The 14,535-nt window shown below is 48.2% G+C and overlaps 1 protein-coding gene across 1 annotated transcript in view; it reads left to right on the top strand.

Annotated features, from left to right (window-relative positions):
* Positions 1 to 11,884: 11,884 nt before the first annotated feature.
* LOC139322200 (maestro heat-like repeat family member 5) overlaps positions 11,885 to 14,535 on the top strand; it is a 36,712-nt gene continuing 34,061 nt past the window's right edge. The window contains 2 exon segments of the mRNA XM_070951215.1: positions 11,885 to 11,945; positions 12,927 to 12,993. Coding sequence (XP_070807316.1) covers positions 11,911 to 11,945; positions 12,927 to 12,993 — 102 coding nt within the window. The 5' untranslated portion in view covers positions 11,885 to 11,910.

The following is a 14,535-nucleotide window of genomic DNA, read 5'->3' as shown; positions in this document are numbered from 1 at the left end:
ACGAGGGAGGATCTGCCGCCGCCGCCATTACCGCCGAGCCGCTGGGTGCAGGGAATCCTCAACCTACGACCTCCGCTGCTGCTGCGCCGCCGACCCGCGAAAGTCCTCGACTTGCGACCGCGTCGCCCCCACACCTTCTGCCCTTCTTCGCCGGGGATCCAGCCATCCAGCAGTGGTGTCCACCTTCAGGAGGAATCTTCGGACCCACCGGGGGCGGGTCCAGCCTCCCACCGACAGGCCTAGGCCTAGGCCTGGGAGCTCCAGCAACAGGAACCTCACCCGATGGACTCCAGCGCGGAATGAGCTTCGCGCATGCCCAGTACCTGCCTGTAACAAGAGAAGCAAGTTACATAGATCCAAGCAAGTACAGAATGGCCACAGACATCCCAAAGCCTTATTGTGAGTTTAATCACATTTTGGACCATGGACAGCTCCCCCCAGTAAGTAACCTTACTAATATTTCTGGGGCAAATTATACCAATTTGCCAAAATTGCAGTTAGATGGGGGTAATATTATAGAATGGAGCCAACAATTAAGAGTTGCTCTCATGAGAGAGAATGCACTGTTCCTAGCTAACAGACCTCCCCAAAAGCCCTGGTCACTGGAAATTGACTGCATTCATCACAGGGCATTTTGCATCATGTTAACCTCCATTCCATCTGCTATGTATCCATCTATTGAGGACAATCTAACTGTTTATGATATTATGCAAAAACTATGTAACCTGTTTTATAGCCAAAGCAGAGCCACTACCACTAGACTATCTAGGGAGTTCCACTCCACCAAGCATAAGGCAGGGGTCCCCATGAGTGAGCACATCTTGAAGATGAATGCTGCAAGGGCAGAACTCATGCAGAGGGGGGAAATCATCACTGAAGAGAGCATGAAAAGCATAATCATAAACTCTCTTGATAGCAGCTGGGACAGCTTCATGACCCAACTAAATAGCCTCAGCTTGCAATACCTCACACTAGGCGCACTGACCAGTCAGCTCGTTGCAGAGGACACTCTGAGGAGGGAACGCCAACTAGCCAAAGGGGACCCTAGACCCACAAAGAGGGTGGATTTCCAGGATAGGGCCAGGGATACCTCAGAATGTTATTCTTGTGGATCAAGGAACCACTTAAAGAAGGATTGCCCCAGGAACCATAGGGATAGGGGACAGCACGACAGTAGAGGGGGAAGGTCACCTGAACGCAGGTACCCAAAGGAAAGAGGGCGAGGGTGGTCACCCAACCCCAGGAAACACCACGAGCGCAGAGACCACTCCAGGGACAGTAACTCTGGCTCCATGTACGGGATCAGGCACGATGACCCAAATGACAAACACAAGATAGAGAGAAACTCATGGCTTCTAGATTCAGGGGCCACAAGTCACACTACCTGTAACCCAGAGCTGCTAGACTCACTCACAGAAATAGACTCAGAAATAAAGGTGGCAAACCAAAGCAAGGTCAAAGTAGTGGGGAAAGGAAACGTACACATCACACAGGTAGGGGACTTAAAAGGAGTACTGTACGTACCAGAGATTCCCCACAACGTGCTAGCCATCACAAAGCTGACACGAGACACAAATATAGAAATAAAATTTAAAGATGGAAAGGCACACTTGATCAAGCAAGGGAAAGAGATAGGAAAGGTAACCATACACGAGGGACTTCCCTACTTCACACCCAACGCAAGGGAGGAAGAAGGCATTGATACCAGCACAAACCACAAGGTAGATAAGTATCCAGAAACAGAGGGGGTGCAGCAGGAGGCAGGATGTAGCCATGAGAAGACAAACAAGTCTGTATCTATCGGCAAGCCATTGCATGATAACTGCGCCCACCTCCTCCACAGGAGACTGGGACACATAAGCTTCCCCATTGTAAAGAAAATGACGGAATGTACCGAGGGTCTCAAAGTAAAGAACTGCGAAAACTACTTGGAGTGTTCAGTTTGTAAGCATTCTAAGATCAAGGTTAAGGCCATCCCCAGGGGATCCAAACGAACCACGGAATACCCCTTCCAATTGGTGCATATGGACTTGGTAGGGCCAATGAAACCCTCTGTAGGACATAGGAAGCGATTCTTCCTCACGATTGTGGATGACTACACCAGATACGGGTATGTCTACTCCCTCAGACACAAAAACGAAGTGTTCCAAAGGTTTAAGGAATTCCACAGAAGAGTAGATATGCAACATAACATGAGAATAAGGCAGATAATGACTGACAGGGGCTCAGAGTTCATGGCCAAAGAATTCACAAGGTGGCTGAGGGAGCAGGGCATAGCGCATTACACCTCTTCACCTTTCTCCCCCTTTCAAAATGGAGTCTCAGAGAGAAAAAACGGGGTGTTGCAAACCATGATGAGATGCGCCCTGGAGGATGCTGGGATGGGGCAGCATTTCTGGTCAGAGGCATTACACTATGCTAATTACACCCTGAATAGACTGTGGTCAAGCTCTATCAATAAGACACCATATGAGATGCTATACAACAAAAAGCCCAACATTGCACACTTACACATATTCGGCGCCCCAGCTGATGTCCACATTCCCAGACAGCTAAGAAGAAAAGGGGAGAAATTATCAAAAAGGTTGAGGTTCGTGGGTTACGAACCGGGCACAAAGGGCTACAGATTTGTCGACAACAATAACCGTTTTGTGGTTTCCAGATCAGCCAGTTTCCACGAAAACGCAAACTGGTCGAGGGTACACTCCAATGACATCCCAACCAATAGGGTCACGTTCGAGCATGACCAAGGGGAAAGGGAGGTCAGAGAGGTCACAGGGCACAAAGCCAACCATCGCAAGGCAAGCGTCAAAGGTTGGAAAGAAGGGCACCCTTCACTGAAGATAGATGACCTGACGGACAATGAGGCAGACAACATGCAGGAAACCGAGCCAACCCCCAGCAGGCCAATCAGAGAAACCAGAAACAAGCTACCAAAGAAGTTAGAGGACTAGGTTATGACCATCCACAACACCCATTTCACGCCCAGCTCATATGAAGACATCCTCGGGCTCCCCCAGGAAGAGAAAGAAAAATGGATGTCTGCCATGGAGAAGGAGATGGAAAGCCTAAGGAACCTCCAGGTATACTCACCTGCCCAAGTTCCAGAGGACAAAAAACCAATAGGAACCAAATGGGTGTTCAGGGTTAAGACATTAGAGGACAACAAGGTCCTATACAAGGCAAGACTAGTCGCGCAGGGTTTCGCCCAAAGATACCCCGAAGACTATACAGACACCTACTCGCCAACCGTCAGGGCGGAGAGCGTCAAAAGCGCCCTGGTGGTGGCCACCATCCTGGGCTTGGAGGTCTTCCAATTCGACGTACAAACAGCGTACTTGCACGCCGAGCTGGATAAAGAAATATACGTCAAAGCGCCGCCTGGGTACAACAAAGGTGAGAACCAAACCTGGCTGCTGAACAAAAGCCTGTACGGGCTCAAGCAGTCAGGCAAAAGGTGGTATGACTGCCTGGCCAAGGCCCTCAGATCCATGGGCTTCGAGGCCACCTCAGCCGACAAATGCTTCTTTACGAGGAGAGAAAACAACACATTCGAAGGTGTGCTCGTTTACGTGGACGACATCTTGTACATCAGCAAACACAAGGACAGATGTGACAAGTTCGCCACTGACCTGGGTAGCCACTTCTCCTTAAAGTCACTTGGAAAGATTGACAGATACCTAGGGGTCCAAGTGATAAAAACCAACAAGGGTTTCCGCCTCTCCCAGAGAGAAAAGATCATCGAGCTGCTGTCCAAATGCAACATGTCCAAAGCAAAACCCAGCGAGACCCCCATGCAGCCTGAGTTCCTGAAGACCATGTATGAGGAATCTGAACCTTTCACAGACAACAAATTGTATAGATCAACGATAGGGTCACTGCTGTACATATCCAACTGGACCAGGCCCGACATCGCCTTAGCCGTCAATCTGCTGTCCAGGCATGTAAGCAAACCCACGGTAACACACTGGAACGCCATCAAAAGACTACTTAGATACTTAAAATTCAGTGCGGATGCCCTACTCTGCCTAGAACCAGAAACATCCGAGAAACCAAAGCTAACCTGCTATGCTGACGCTGACTGGGCTGGGGACATAGAGTGCAGAAAAAGCACCTCAGGCTACGTGCTACTACTCAACAATTGCCCCATCCATTGGTACACTGGAAAGCAAAAACTGGTGGCCACATCAACTACGGAAGCAGAATTTGTTTGCCTATCAAAGGCCGCAAACAATTTAGTATGGTTCGATGACCTGCTCTGCGACATCTGGGCTGAACCCTCATATCCAATAGTTATCCACGAAGACAACAAGGCAGCGATAGAGATCTCTAGGGCCGATGCCATAGGTCAGCGTTCTAGGCACATTGAGATTAAATACAAACACGTCAGGCAGTTTTCAGAGATAGGTTTCATTAGGGCAGTACACTGTGACACAGAGGAGCAAACAGCAGATATCCTCACTAAACCCCTACCACATAAACAACATGCTTACCTCATGTCAAAAATGCGTGTTTGCTTGTAATTCATGCCTGTACCTGTGTATTCTCTGTATGTATGCAAACACCACCCCAGGTACCCAGTTAGGCATTTAGAGGGGGTTTTGTCATAATAAATGCCTAACTACTATATCTCCCTGATCACCCGGACCTTCAAGGGTTAACTAACCACATATCCCATAATCCCTGTAACCACTCCTTACCTCTTAGCCCCTCCTCCTGGGTACAAAAGGTCCGACCACATGGTCCACAGATGATTCCAGATGTATACCTGAAAGAGAAAGGTACAAGGTCAGTGACCTCCAGTACCAACAGATCAATAATAAAGCTACAGAAAAGAATTGGAGTCTGTCTTTGAGTTATTGGGCTAGATCCAGCTTTTAACAGGCAGGGAAATGGCCAACGTTTTACCTGCCTGGGCTTCCTTGAAAAGCAAACTTCGGGAGTGGACCAGGGTTTCCGTGCTTCGGAAGGCTTTCATTGCTGCAGAGAAAAAGCAGCAAAGGCCCAGGAGCAACGTAAGCTTCCTGCAATCAGATCAGTTGGCAACCCTTGCTCCTTCACAGGGAGATACCAACCCAGAGGAATATATGGGCGGTCCTCGACTTACGACACAAGTGAGCCAACATTGCTGTTCTGAAGCAAGACCGTTGTTAAGTGGATTTCCCCCCATTTTACGAACTTTCTTGCCATGGTTGTTAAGTGAACCACTGCAGTTGTTGGGTTAGAAACAGTTGTTGAGGAAAGAAGGAAGGAAGGAAGGAAGGAAGGAAGGAAGGAAGGAAGGAAGGAAGGAAGGAAGGAAGGAAGGAAGGAAGGAATTAAGGGAGGGAGGAGGGAACGAGGGAAGGAGGGAAGGAAGGGAGGGATGGAGGGAAGAAGGGAAGGAGGGAAGGAGGGAAGGAGGGGAGAGGGAGGGGGAAGAGGATATGGGAATGACCTTTTAAAGATATTTTAGGACTTTTCTTGTCACATCTGTTAAGTGAATCACTGCAACTCTCAAGTTAGAAACATGCTTGTTAAGTGAATCTGGTTTCCCCACTGACTTTCCTTGTCAGAAGGTCGCAAACTGTGATCGCTTGACTTTGGGACACAGCAACGGTCATAAATCTGAAGCAGTGGCCAAGCGTCTGATGCTGGGCTTTTTTTTTCTGGCAGCCAGCAAACACTCTGCTGCCCATTGGGAGACTAAGGAGACTATGATAGATCTATCTCGGACTTATAAGTCCTCATCAGTTAGCCACACCCTCATCCCATGTATCCTCCCTGTATAGGTACAGTATTTGTTTTTTTTTTTCCTTTCCTTTTCATAGGCTTTATGTGTATTTCTCTTTAGCCAGGTTCTTCTGCTGCACCGGCTAGAGGAGTTAGGGGTGGGGGGCACCGTCCTACGGTGGTTTTCCTCCTTTCTCTCTGACCGGTCGCAGTCTGTGTTGACAGGGGGGACAGAGATCGACCTCGAGGCGCCTTGTGTGTGGGGTGCAGCAAGGGTCGGTCCTCTCGCCCCTTCTGTTCAACATTTATGTGAAGCCGCTGGGTGAGATTATCCGTGGTTTCAGGGTGAAGTGTCATCTGTATGCTGATGATACTCAGCTGTACATCTCCACCCCGGACCACCCCAACGATGCCCTTGAAGTGATGTCCCGGTGCCTGGAGGCCGTGCGGATCTGGATGGGGAGAAACAGACTCAGGCTCAACCCATCCAAGACCGAGGGGCTGTGGTTTCCGACATCCCGATATAGTCAGTTGGTGCCATCACTGACTATTGGGGGCGAGTCACTGGCCCCCACGGAGAGGGTTCGCAACTTGGGTGTCCTCCTGGACTCACGGCTGTCTTTAGAAGAGCACATGACGGCCGTGGCCAGGGGGACTTTTTATCAGGTCCGCCTGATTCGCCAGTTGCGTCCCTTTCTGGATCGGGACTCGTTAAATACGGTCACTCATGCTCTCGTTACTTCCCGCTTGGACTACTGCAATGCTCTCTACATGGGGCTCCCCTTGAGGAGCACCCGGAGGCTCCAGCTGGTCCAGAATGCGGCCGCGCGGGTGGTTATGGGAGCGACGTGGCGCTCCCATGTGACCCCCTCCTGCGCGAGCTGCACTGGCTCCCGGTGGTCTTCCGGGTGCGCTTCAAGGTTTTGGTTACCACCTTTAGAGCGCTCCATGGCATTGGACCGGGGTATCTACGAGACCGCCTTCTGCTACCAATAGCCTCTCACCGACCAGTACGCTCCCATAGAGAGGGGCTTCTCAGGGTGCCGTCAGCCAAACAGTGTCGACTGGCGGCCCCCAGGGGGAGAGCCTTCTCTGTGGGGGCACCTACCATCTGGAACGAGCTCCCCCCAGAGATACGGAAGATCCCGGACCTGCGCACGTTTCGCCGTGCTCTCAAAACTTTTCTATTTCAGCAAGCTGGCCTGGCTTAACTCCCATCTTTTAAATTTTTAAATTTTTTAATTCGTGATTTTACAAATTGGGTGTTTTAATCTGTGTTTCGGCCGAAATATTTAATAATTTTAAGGGGTTTTTTTAATATTTGTATTATCTGTATTTTATCTTGGCTGTTCACCGCCCTGAGTCCTTCGGGAGTAGGGCGGTATAGAAATTTGATTAATAAATAAATAAATAAATAAATAAATAAATAAATAAATAAATAAATAAATTTCTCCTTAGTTCCAGGTTGTTTCTCTCCTTCATCAGTTCCCATCTGTTTCCTCTTGTTCTGCTTTGAGATCTACTTGATCCTTCAGATCTTCCAGGGGTGCACCCATCTTTGTAGAAGAGACACCACTCTAGCTGAGTCCATCCTGTTCCTGATGATTGTCTTCTTCTCCTTCTTCTGTCCTTCCCAGCCTTGAAGACTTCCCAGAGAGTGAGGCCACACCTGCTACTACCTTGGAAGCCACTCCCTTCCTGCCCCCCATCTCTTACCTCGAAGGGGTGCTGAAGAACATATCCCAGCCCTCTCACGCTAAAGATCTGGATGAGAGGATACGGCTGAATCATCGAGAATGTCTTGCGTCATAAAGAAGTCTCCAACCTCCGGGTGATACAGCAGCTGAGGAAGAAGAGTGGAGATACGGAGCATTAGCCAAGCCAAGGAAGGGAACTGCCCTGAGAGCCTCGACTAAAGATGCCACTTTCAGCCATTACGGGGAGAGAAAAAGAAAATACAGTCCTCGGTTAGTGACCACTGAAAGTCACAACGGCACTGACAAAAGGGACATGCCCATTTTTCAGACTTTCAGACCATTGTAGCATCCTCATGGTCATGTGATCAAAATTTGGGTACTTGCCGGTCCATATTTATGACGGTCGCAGTGTTTCGAGGTTACGTGATCCCTTTTGTGACCGTCTGATAGGCCAAGTCAATGGGGAAACCAGATTCACTAATTCATCCGATTGACCACCGTAAGAACTGCACTGCAGCGATTCACTTAACAACTGTGGCAAGGAAGGTCAAACAATGAGGCAAAACTTGCTTAAGAACTTTCGCTTAGCAACAGAAATTTGGGGCTCAGTTGTGGTCGTATATCGAGGACAACTTTTAGATGGAAATCACTGAAAGATCTGGTTTATCCTAAGTATTCGACCATGGCATTGGCTTAAGGACTGCTGAAATCACTTAGTGACCACTGGAGGTTCTATGACAGTCATGTCGAGGACTACAGTATGGCAAAAGGTAATGTAAATGATAGTTGTAAGAACACAAAACTGCCTATAATGCAAAGAGTAAAAGGAAATTGTGGTCATTGAGACTTCCTTCCTTCCTTCCTCCCTTCCTCCCTTCCTCCCTTCTTTTCCCTCCCTCCCAACTTCCCCACCAACAACTTCTGGAGGGAAGCCCTTCCACCGATTAACAGACTAGCAGAAGACCTTGGAGACCCCCTGCTCAAGCAGCAGACCCTCTACAACAGGCACCCTCAAACTACGGCCCACGGGCAAAGAATACAGCCCGCGGAGTGGTGTGATTAAGCCCCGCCCCTTGCCCCGCCCCTAACTGCCTTATCTCCCAGCGAGCCAGCTGTAAGGCCAGCTGAGGGCCAGCTGAGGGGTGATCTCGCCGGTGCAGCCTGGAAAAGCAGCTCTGGGCTTGTAAAGAACTCCTTCAAATTAAAAGTCTTTAAAAGCAATTTAAATGGGGGCTTAGGAAGGAGAAAGGCAAAAAAAATGAATCGGCCCCCTGTTTAAAACGTTGGAGGACCCCTGCTCTACAAGGTCAGACAAATGGCTGTCCAGAATATTGGGGTGCATCCCAAGGTCTCCTCACCCCCGAGAAGAAAAGCTTCCCGATGGTCTTCTCTCTTAGATCGGGACGGGGCAGGTAGGTGTTGGCCTCTCTGAACATCACCTTGAGCTCCAGTTTAGAGAAGCTGACTAAATTCCCAAAAGAGCAAATATGGAGAGCTCAGACGAGATCTGCTGTCTTATGGGCCTGCTGGGTATCGTTTCTGAGTCGTGCATGTGTTGGGCCTCCCTCTCAGTGAGTGCATCTACTTTTACCTTTAGGATGGGGTGGTTCTCTTTCCATTCTTTGGCGTTTACCCTTTTGTGTTTGGGTTTTTGTTTCTCACGCGTCTCGCTTTCGGTTGTGTCTGGTTTGTTATTGGTCCTAGCATTGTCATCAGTTTCTTGCCCGGGCAGTACCTCATTGAGGTGTATTCTTGACCAGTTTGTGTTCTCGTGGAACACAGCTGATCTGGACACGACAAATCTGTTGTCTTTGTCGATGAACCTGTAACCTTTGGTTCCGGACTCATACCCCATGAATCTTAGTCTCCTTGACACTTTGTCCCCTTTTCTCCTTAACTTTTTGGGTATGTGTACATCTGCAGTTACCCCAAATATGTGCAGGTGTGCTATCTGAGGCTTCCTATTGTACATGACCTCGTAGGGAGTTTTGTTCACTACGCTTGACCATATTCTGTTCAGTGTGTAGTTTGAATATGTGAGTGCCTCTGCCCAGATGTGTTGCCCTAGTCCGGCGTCTTCTAAGATGCACCTTACCATTGTTTGTAATACGCCGTTTTTGCGTTTTGATACTCCATTTTGGAATGGCGAAAACGGAGAAGAGGAGAAGTGTAGTATCCCGTGCTTCTTTGTCCAATTGGAGAAGTCCCTAGATAGGAACTCTGAGCCCCTATCTGTCATGATTTGCTTTATTTTTACGTTATGTTGAGTTTCTACCCTTTTGTAGAACTCTTTAAATTTTTGGAACACCTCACTTTTGTGGTTGAGGGTGTATACAAATCCGTAACGGCTATAGTCATCGACTATGGTAAGGAAGAACCTCTTCTTGTATTTAATAGAGGGTCTCATGGGTCCCACCACGTCCATGTGAACTAATTGGAATATTGAGTTGGTGGTGCGGGAGGCCTTCTTGGGCCTTGGTTTGGTTTTGATTTTCGAACATTTACACACAGAACACTCCAAATAATTTTTACAGTTCTTTAATGGCAAGCCATTTGAGCATTCATTCATCTTTTGTACCATTGGAAAACTAGCATGGCCTAATTTTCTGTGTAGTAAGTGGGCGCACCCATCATGAATGGGTTTGCCAATATGTGGTTTCCCTTTGTGTGTTGTGTTTGTGGTGGGTTTGCCTCCTGCAGTGTGTTCTCCTTCACCCCCTCTATTTTCTGTGGGCATGCTTGTCCCTTTCTCGTTACTTTCTGAGTTAGTGTTTGAGTGCTCTTGGGGCACTAAGTAGGATAGTCCCCCTTCTATGATGATCTTTCCTATGCTTCTCTTTCCTTTGGTCATATATGCTTTCCCTTCCCTGAAGGTTGTCTCAATGCCCAAGTCTTTACTTAGTTTGACTGTTGCTAATATATTGTGGGGTATTTCTGGGATGAATAGTACCCCCTCTATCTTCCCTATTCCATCTATGTGTGTGCTCCCTTCTCCTTTCACCAATACCTTGTTCTGGTTGGCTACATTGATGTGGTATTCCTTAGGCGTGAATGCCTCCAGTATGTTCCTATTGTTAGTGGTGTGATTGGTGGCTCCTGAGTCAATGAGCCATGTGTTCCTTCCTTTTGCCTGGGTGTTTGGGTGTTGGTGGTCTCTAAGTTCGTATAGTGACCCGGTCTGACTATCCCTGGAGCTATCCCTATATCCTCTCCTGTCCCTGGAGTTGGGTGAATCCCTGCGCCTGAACCTGCTTTCTGGGGAGCGCCTGTCTGAGTATCCTGGTTTGCGGCCTTGCCTTTCCCTACGGTAGCCGTGGTCCCTGTCCCTCTGGTTTCTGGGGCAATCTCTCCTATAGTGATTCCTAGACCCACAGTTAAAACATTCTGGCTTATCTTGGTCCCTGGTCTGGAAGTCTACCCTTTTTGTTGGTCTGCTTTCCCTGAGGCTTGATGAGCGTTCCCTTCTCAGGCTGTCCTCCGCAATCAGCCTGTTGGATAATGTCTCTAAAGAGAGGTGCTCTATGTTGAGACTCTCCAGTTGCATGATAAAGTTCTCCCAACTGGGGTTTAGGGAGTTTATGATGATGCTTTTCATGATATTATCAGAAATGGTTTCCCCCCTTTGTATGAGTTCTGCCCTGGTGGTGTTTAGCTTGAGTATATGTTCCCCCATGGGTGTCCCTGCCTTATGCCTGGCTGAGTAAAATTCCCTGGATATTTTGGTTGTAGTGGCTGCACTCTTACCGTAAAATAAATTAAGTATTTTTTGTAGTATCTCTGCCACGGTTAAGTGGCGGCCAAGACTGGGGTAAATGCTGGGTGACAAGCTAGACATTAGCAGATAGTAAGCCCTGTGGTGCAAACAGTCAATCTCAAAAGTCCATGGCTTCTTGGGTGGGTCATCAAATAAGTACAACATATTTTCTTTCAGAAAAGCAATCTGTAGTTGGTGGTACCACTGCAAAAGATTGGCCCCATCTAATTTCAATTTGTAATTGTCAGCAGTAAAAGTTATGTTACTTACAGTCTGGTGCTGTCCATGGTTCTTTATGTGAGTGAACTCACAATATGCTGGGGGAATGCTTGTTGCCAGTCTGAACTGACTTATCTCTATATTCCTTATACTTATCTCTATGTTCCTTGTACTTATCTCTATGTTCCTTGTACTTCCTGTAGGTGGCGACTGGGCATGCGCGAGGCTCATTTCGCGCCAGAGGTCGTCTGGTGAGGAGCTCCTTATTGCTGCTCTCAGGCCTAGGCCTAGGCCTGCTGGTGGGGGGCTGGGCTCGCTCCTGGCGGGCCCGTAGCCCTCCCTGGGCATCGGATGCCATGGCTGGGCCCCTGCATCTTGGGCGAAGGCTGGAAGAAGGCGAGGAGGTGAGGCGGTCGCAGGTCGAGGATCCCTGGAAACGGTGGCGGTGGCTGTCGTAAGTCGAGGATCTCCCGGATTCGGCGGCACGGCAGCAGCGGTGGATCCTGGGCGACGCTGGAGGACCTCCGGATGGGTCGGGGAGCCTGGTGGAGGCCGCGTGGTTGGTGAGTCGTTGTTTCTTCTCCTCATTCCGCGGCCTAGGGAAGTTGGTGCAGCGGGTGGCGAGCGTGAATCCTGCGGGTATTCAGTCCTGCAAGAGGCCAGGTCTTGGGTGTAGTTTTTGGGGTGCGTTGTCCTGCGTGGTGTCTGCTGGCATGCTGCAAGGGTTCCGGTAGCTACCCTGCTGCTCTTTTGGGGGTGCTGAGCGTCGCTTTGTTTCTTCCTGGCTCCTGGGGGCTTGAGTGCTGAGCCGAGTGCTGCAGCCAGGTTTTCGATCATTTCGTCTGCTTCGGGCTCAATGGGTGAGCCCCCGCAGGCTTGTGATCTTGCTTGGGTGCTGTTTTGGGGGTCTTCCCCAGTGAAGTTGGGGTTCTCGCTGTTTCCTGCCATTCGATCTTGGCTTCCCATTGGCTGTTGGCCATTCCAAGATGGCCACCGAGAGCATGGCGCGGAAATGAAATCCTCTACGTCCGGAGCTTCAGCTTGGGGATACCTTCCTCTTGCCGGGCTGAGGATTTCTTCTCTCTGTTGCTGGGTGCTCATCGCTGCTCCATTGCTTTCGAGTAGGCTTTGGAGTTTCGCGGTGAGCTCCTCTTTGCTGGCAGTCGCTTCCATCATCCCCAGGATGGTGGATCGGAATTCTTCATTGCTCGGTGGCTCTGCCCTTTCGCAGTAGTAGGTTTCTTCTCTTGGCCCTTCGTCCCTGAGTTGTGGACTCGGGTTGTAGTCTCCATCACCTTCAGTTGTGGTGGTCCTTGCTGTGGCACCTTCGAGAGCCTGCAGTTCTTTCATCTGTTTGATGTAGGCTCTGGTGGCCATTCTTTTCTCTGCCTCTGTCTGGGTTCTTGATTCTGCCATCTCTGTGAGTTGTGGGTAAGCCGTCCTCTGCTACCAACCTGTGACTGATTTCTAGGATCTTACCCAATAACTCCAAACACAGGATGCAGTGAACCAATTCTCTTTATTGATCAATGTTTCTATTACAGGTATTTAGCTGGAAGTGGCCCCTGGACTCCTGGACCATGTCTTAAGTACCTGGGAGGCGGAGCTAAGGTAAGGAGGGGTCAGGGGAGGATCTAGGTGGATGTAGAGTTAACCCTTATCATACCTGGGATGGTGAATGGTGGGCATTTATACATAACAGAACCAGCCTATGCCAGTCTTCAAAGCCCTGAAACCTCATTGAACATCAGTTAACTCTGCATTCGTATTTGTCTTTATCTCCCCTCCCATTTGTGTTTCCTTATTTATTTATTTTATTAAATTTCTATACTGCCCTTCTCCCGAAGGACTCAGGGCGGTGAACAGCCAGAAGATAAAACACAGAGATACAAAAATTTAAAATAGATTAAAAATGAATTAAATAATTTGGCTGAATTTAAAATACCCCATAATTTAAACAGATTAAAATTTGTATTTAAAATTTATATTTAAAAGGGGAGAAGATTTAGGCCAGGCCAGCTTGATGAAAGAAAAACGTTTTAAGCGTTTTTGCAGGACTAACATCTCTGAAAAAGGGGGCAGAATGTCAGAACTGCAATCTTCAACTTGGCACTTCACTGGCGTCCTGCCACCAATTGTTAGGGGAGAGGATGGAGGCAATTGTCATGGACAGGGTAGAGTTGGCCTACAGGGAGGGCGTGTAACAGGCTTCAAAGAAACCACAGGTGTGAGAACCAGCCTGTTCCAGTCTTCAAGTCCACAAAGCCTGAGAAAATAATGCAAACTTCACCAAGAGGCACCAAACATCTGAGCGGTTCACCAAACACCTCCTCGGCACACCATTGGTTGAAGACGAACCGGTCAGGGTGGGTGGATGGGATGGTGAGAAGGGGAGAAATTTGCAAATTTTTGACCAGGAGCTTTAGTTCTAGCCTGCTTTTGCTGCAACCACTAATTCCTCTTTTAAAAACCTATCACTTCAACCAAGTGACACTTCAACCAAGTGTCCGGGAGGATCCCGGATCTGCGCACCTTCCGTCGCGCGCTTAAAACGTTTTTATTTCATCAAGCTGGCCTGGCCTAAATCTTCTCCTCTTTTAAATTTAAATTTTAAATACAAATTTTAATCTGTTTAATTATGAGGTATTTTAAAATTCAGCCAAATTATTTAATTCGTTTTAATCTATTTTAAATTTTGTATCTCTGTGTTTTATCTTCTGGCTGTTCACCGCCCTGAGTCCTTCGGGAGAAGGGCGGTATAGAAATTTAATAAAATAAATAAATAAATAAATAAAATGGAGTGGAGGGTCTTTCTTTCCTAACGACCTACTTTTGGCAAGCCTAACAACATCATCCTGGGCAAAGGAAGGAGGCCAGGAACTTCCTGACATGATTGGGATACCTACTAGAAACACTCACGTCAAAGGATTCTTCCACCACATTTTTGTTGCGATTTGGCAAGATCTGACCATGAATGGTGTGAATGGGTTTTAATTGTTTTTTTTTTATTGAAAAGTTTTACAAACAAGAATTTTTTTTTCTTTCAAACCAGTATTGCAGGCTAACTCTGTTAACACTGTCAGGAGTTCAATTCCTGTGCTAATTGTACAGGTGATTGTTGATGTGATTTAGCTTCACCTGCTGCTTCCTGTC

The sequence above is a fragment of the Pituophis catenifer genome, unplaced genomic scaffold (genome assembly GCF_029215685.1).
Source record: "Pituophis catenifer annectens isolate HBS135680 unplaced genomic scaffold, rPitCat1.0.hap2 SCAF_10, whole genome shotgun sequence".
Lineage (NCBI taxonomy): Eukaryota > Metazoa > Chordata > Lepidosauria > Squamata > Colubridae > Pituophis > Pituophis catenifer.
This window is presented reverse-complemented; position numbering and strand designations above follow the sequence as displayed.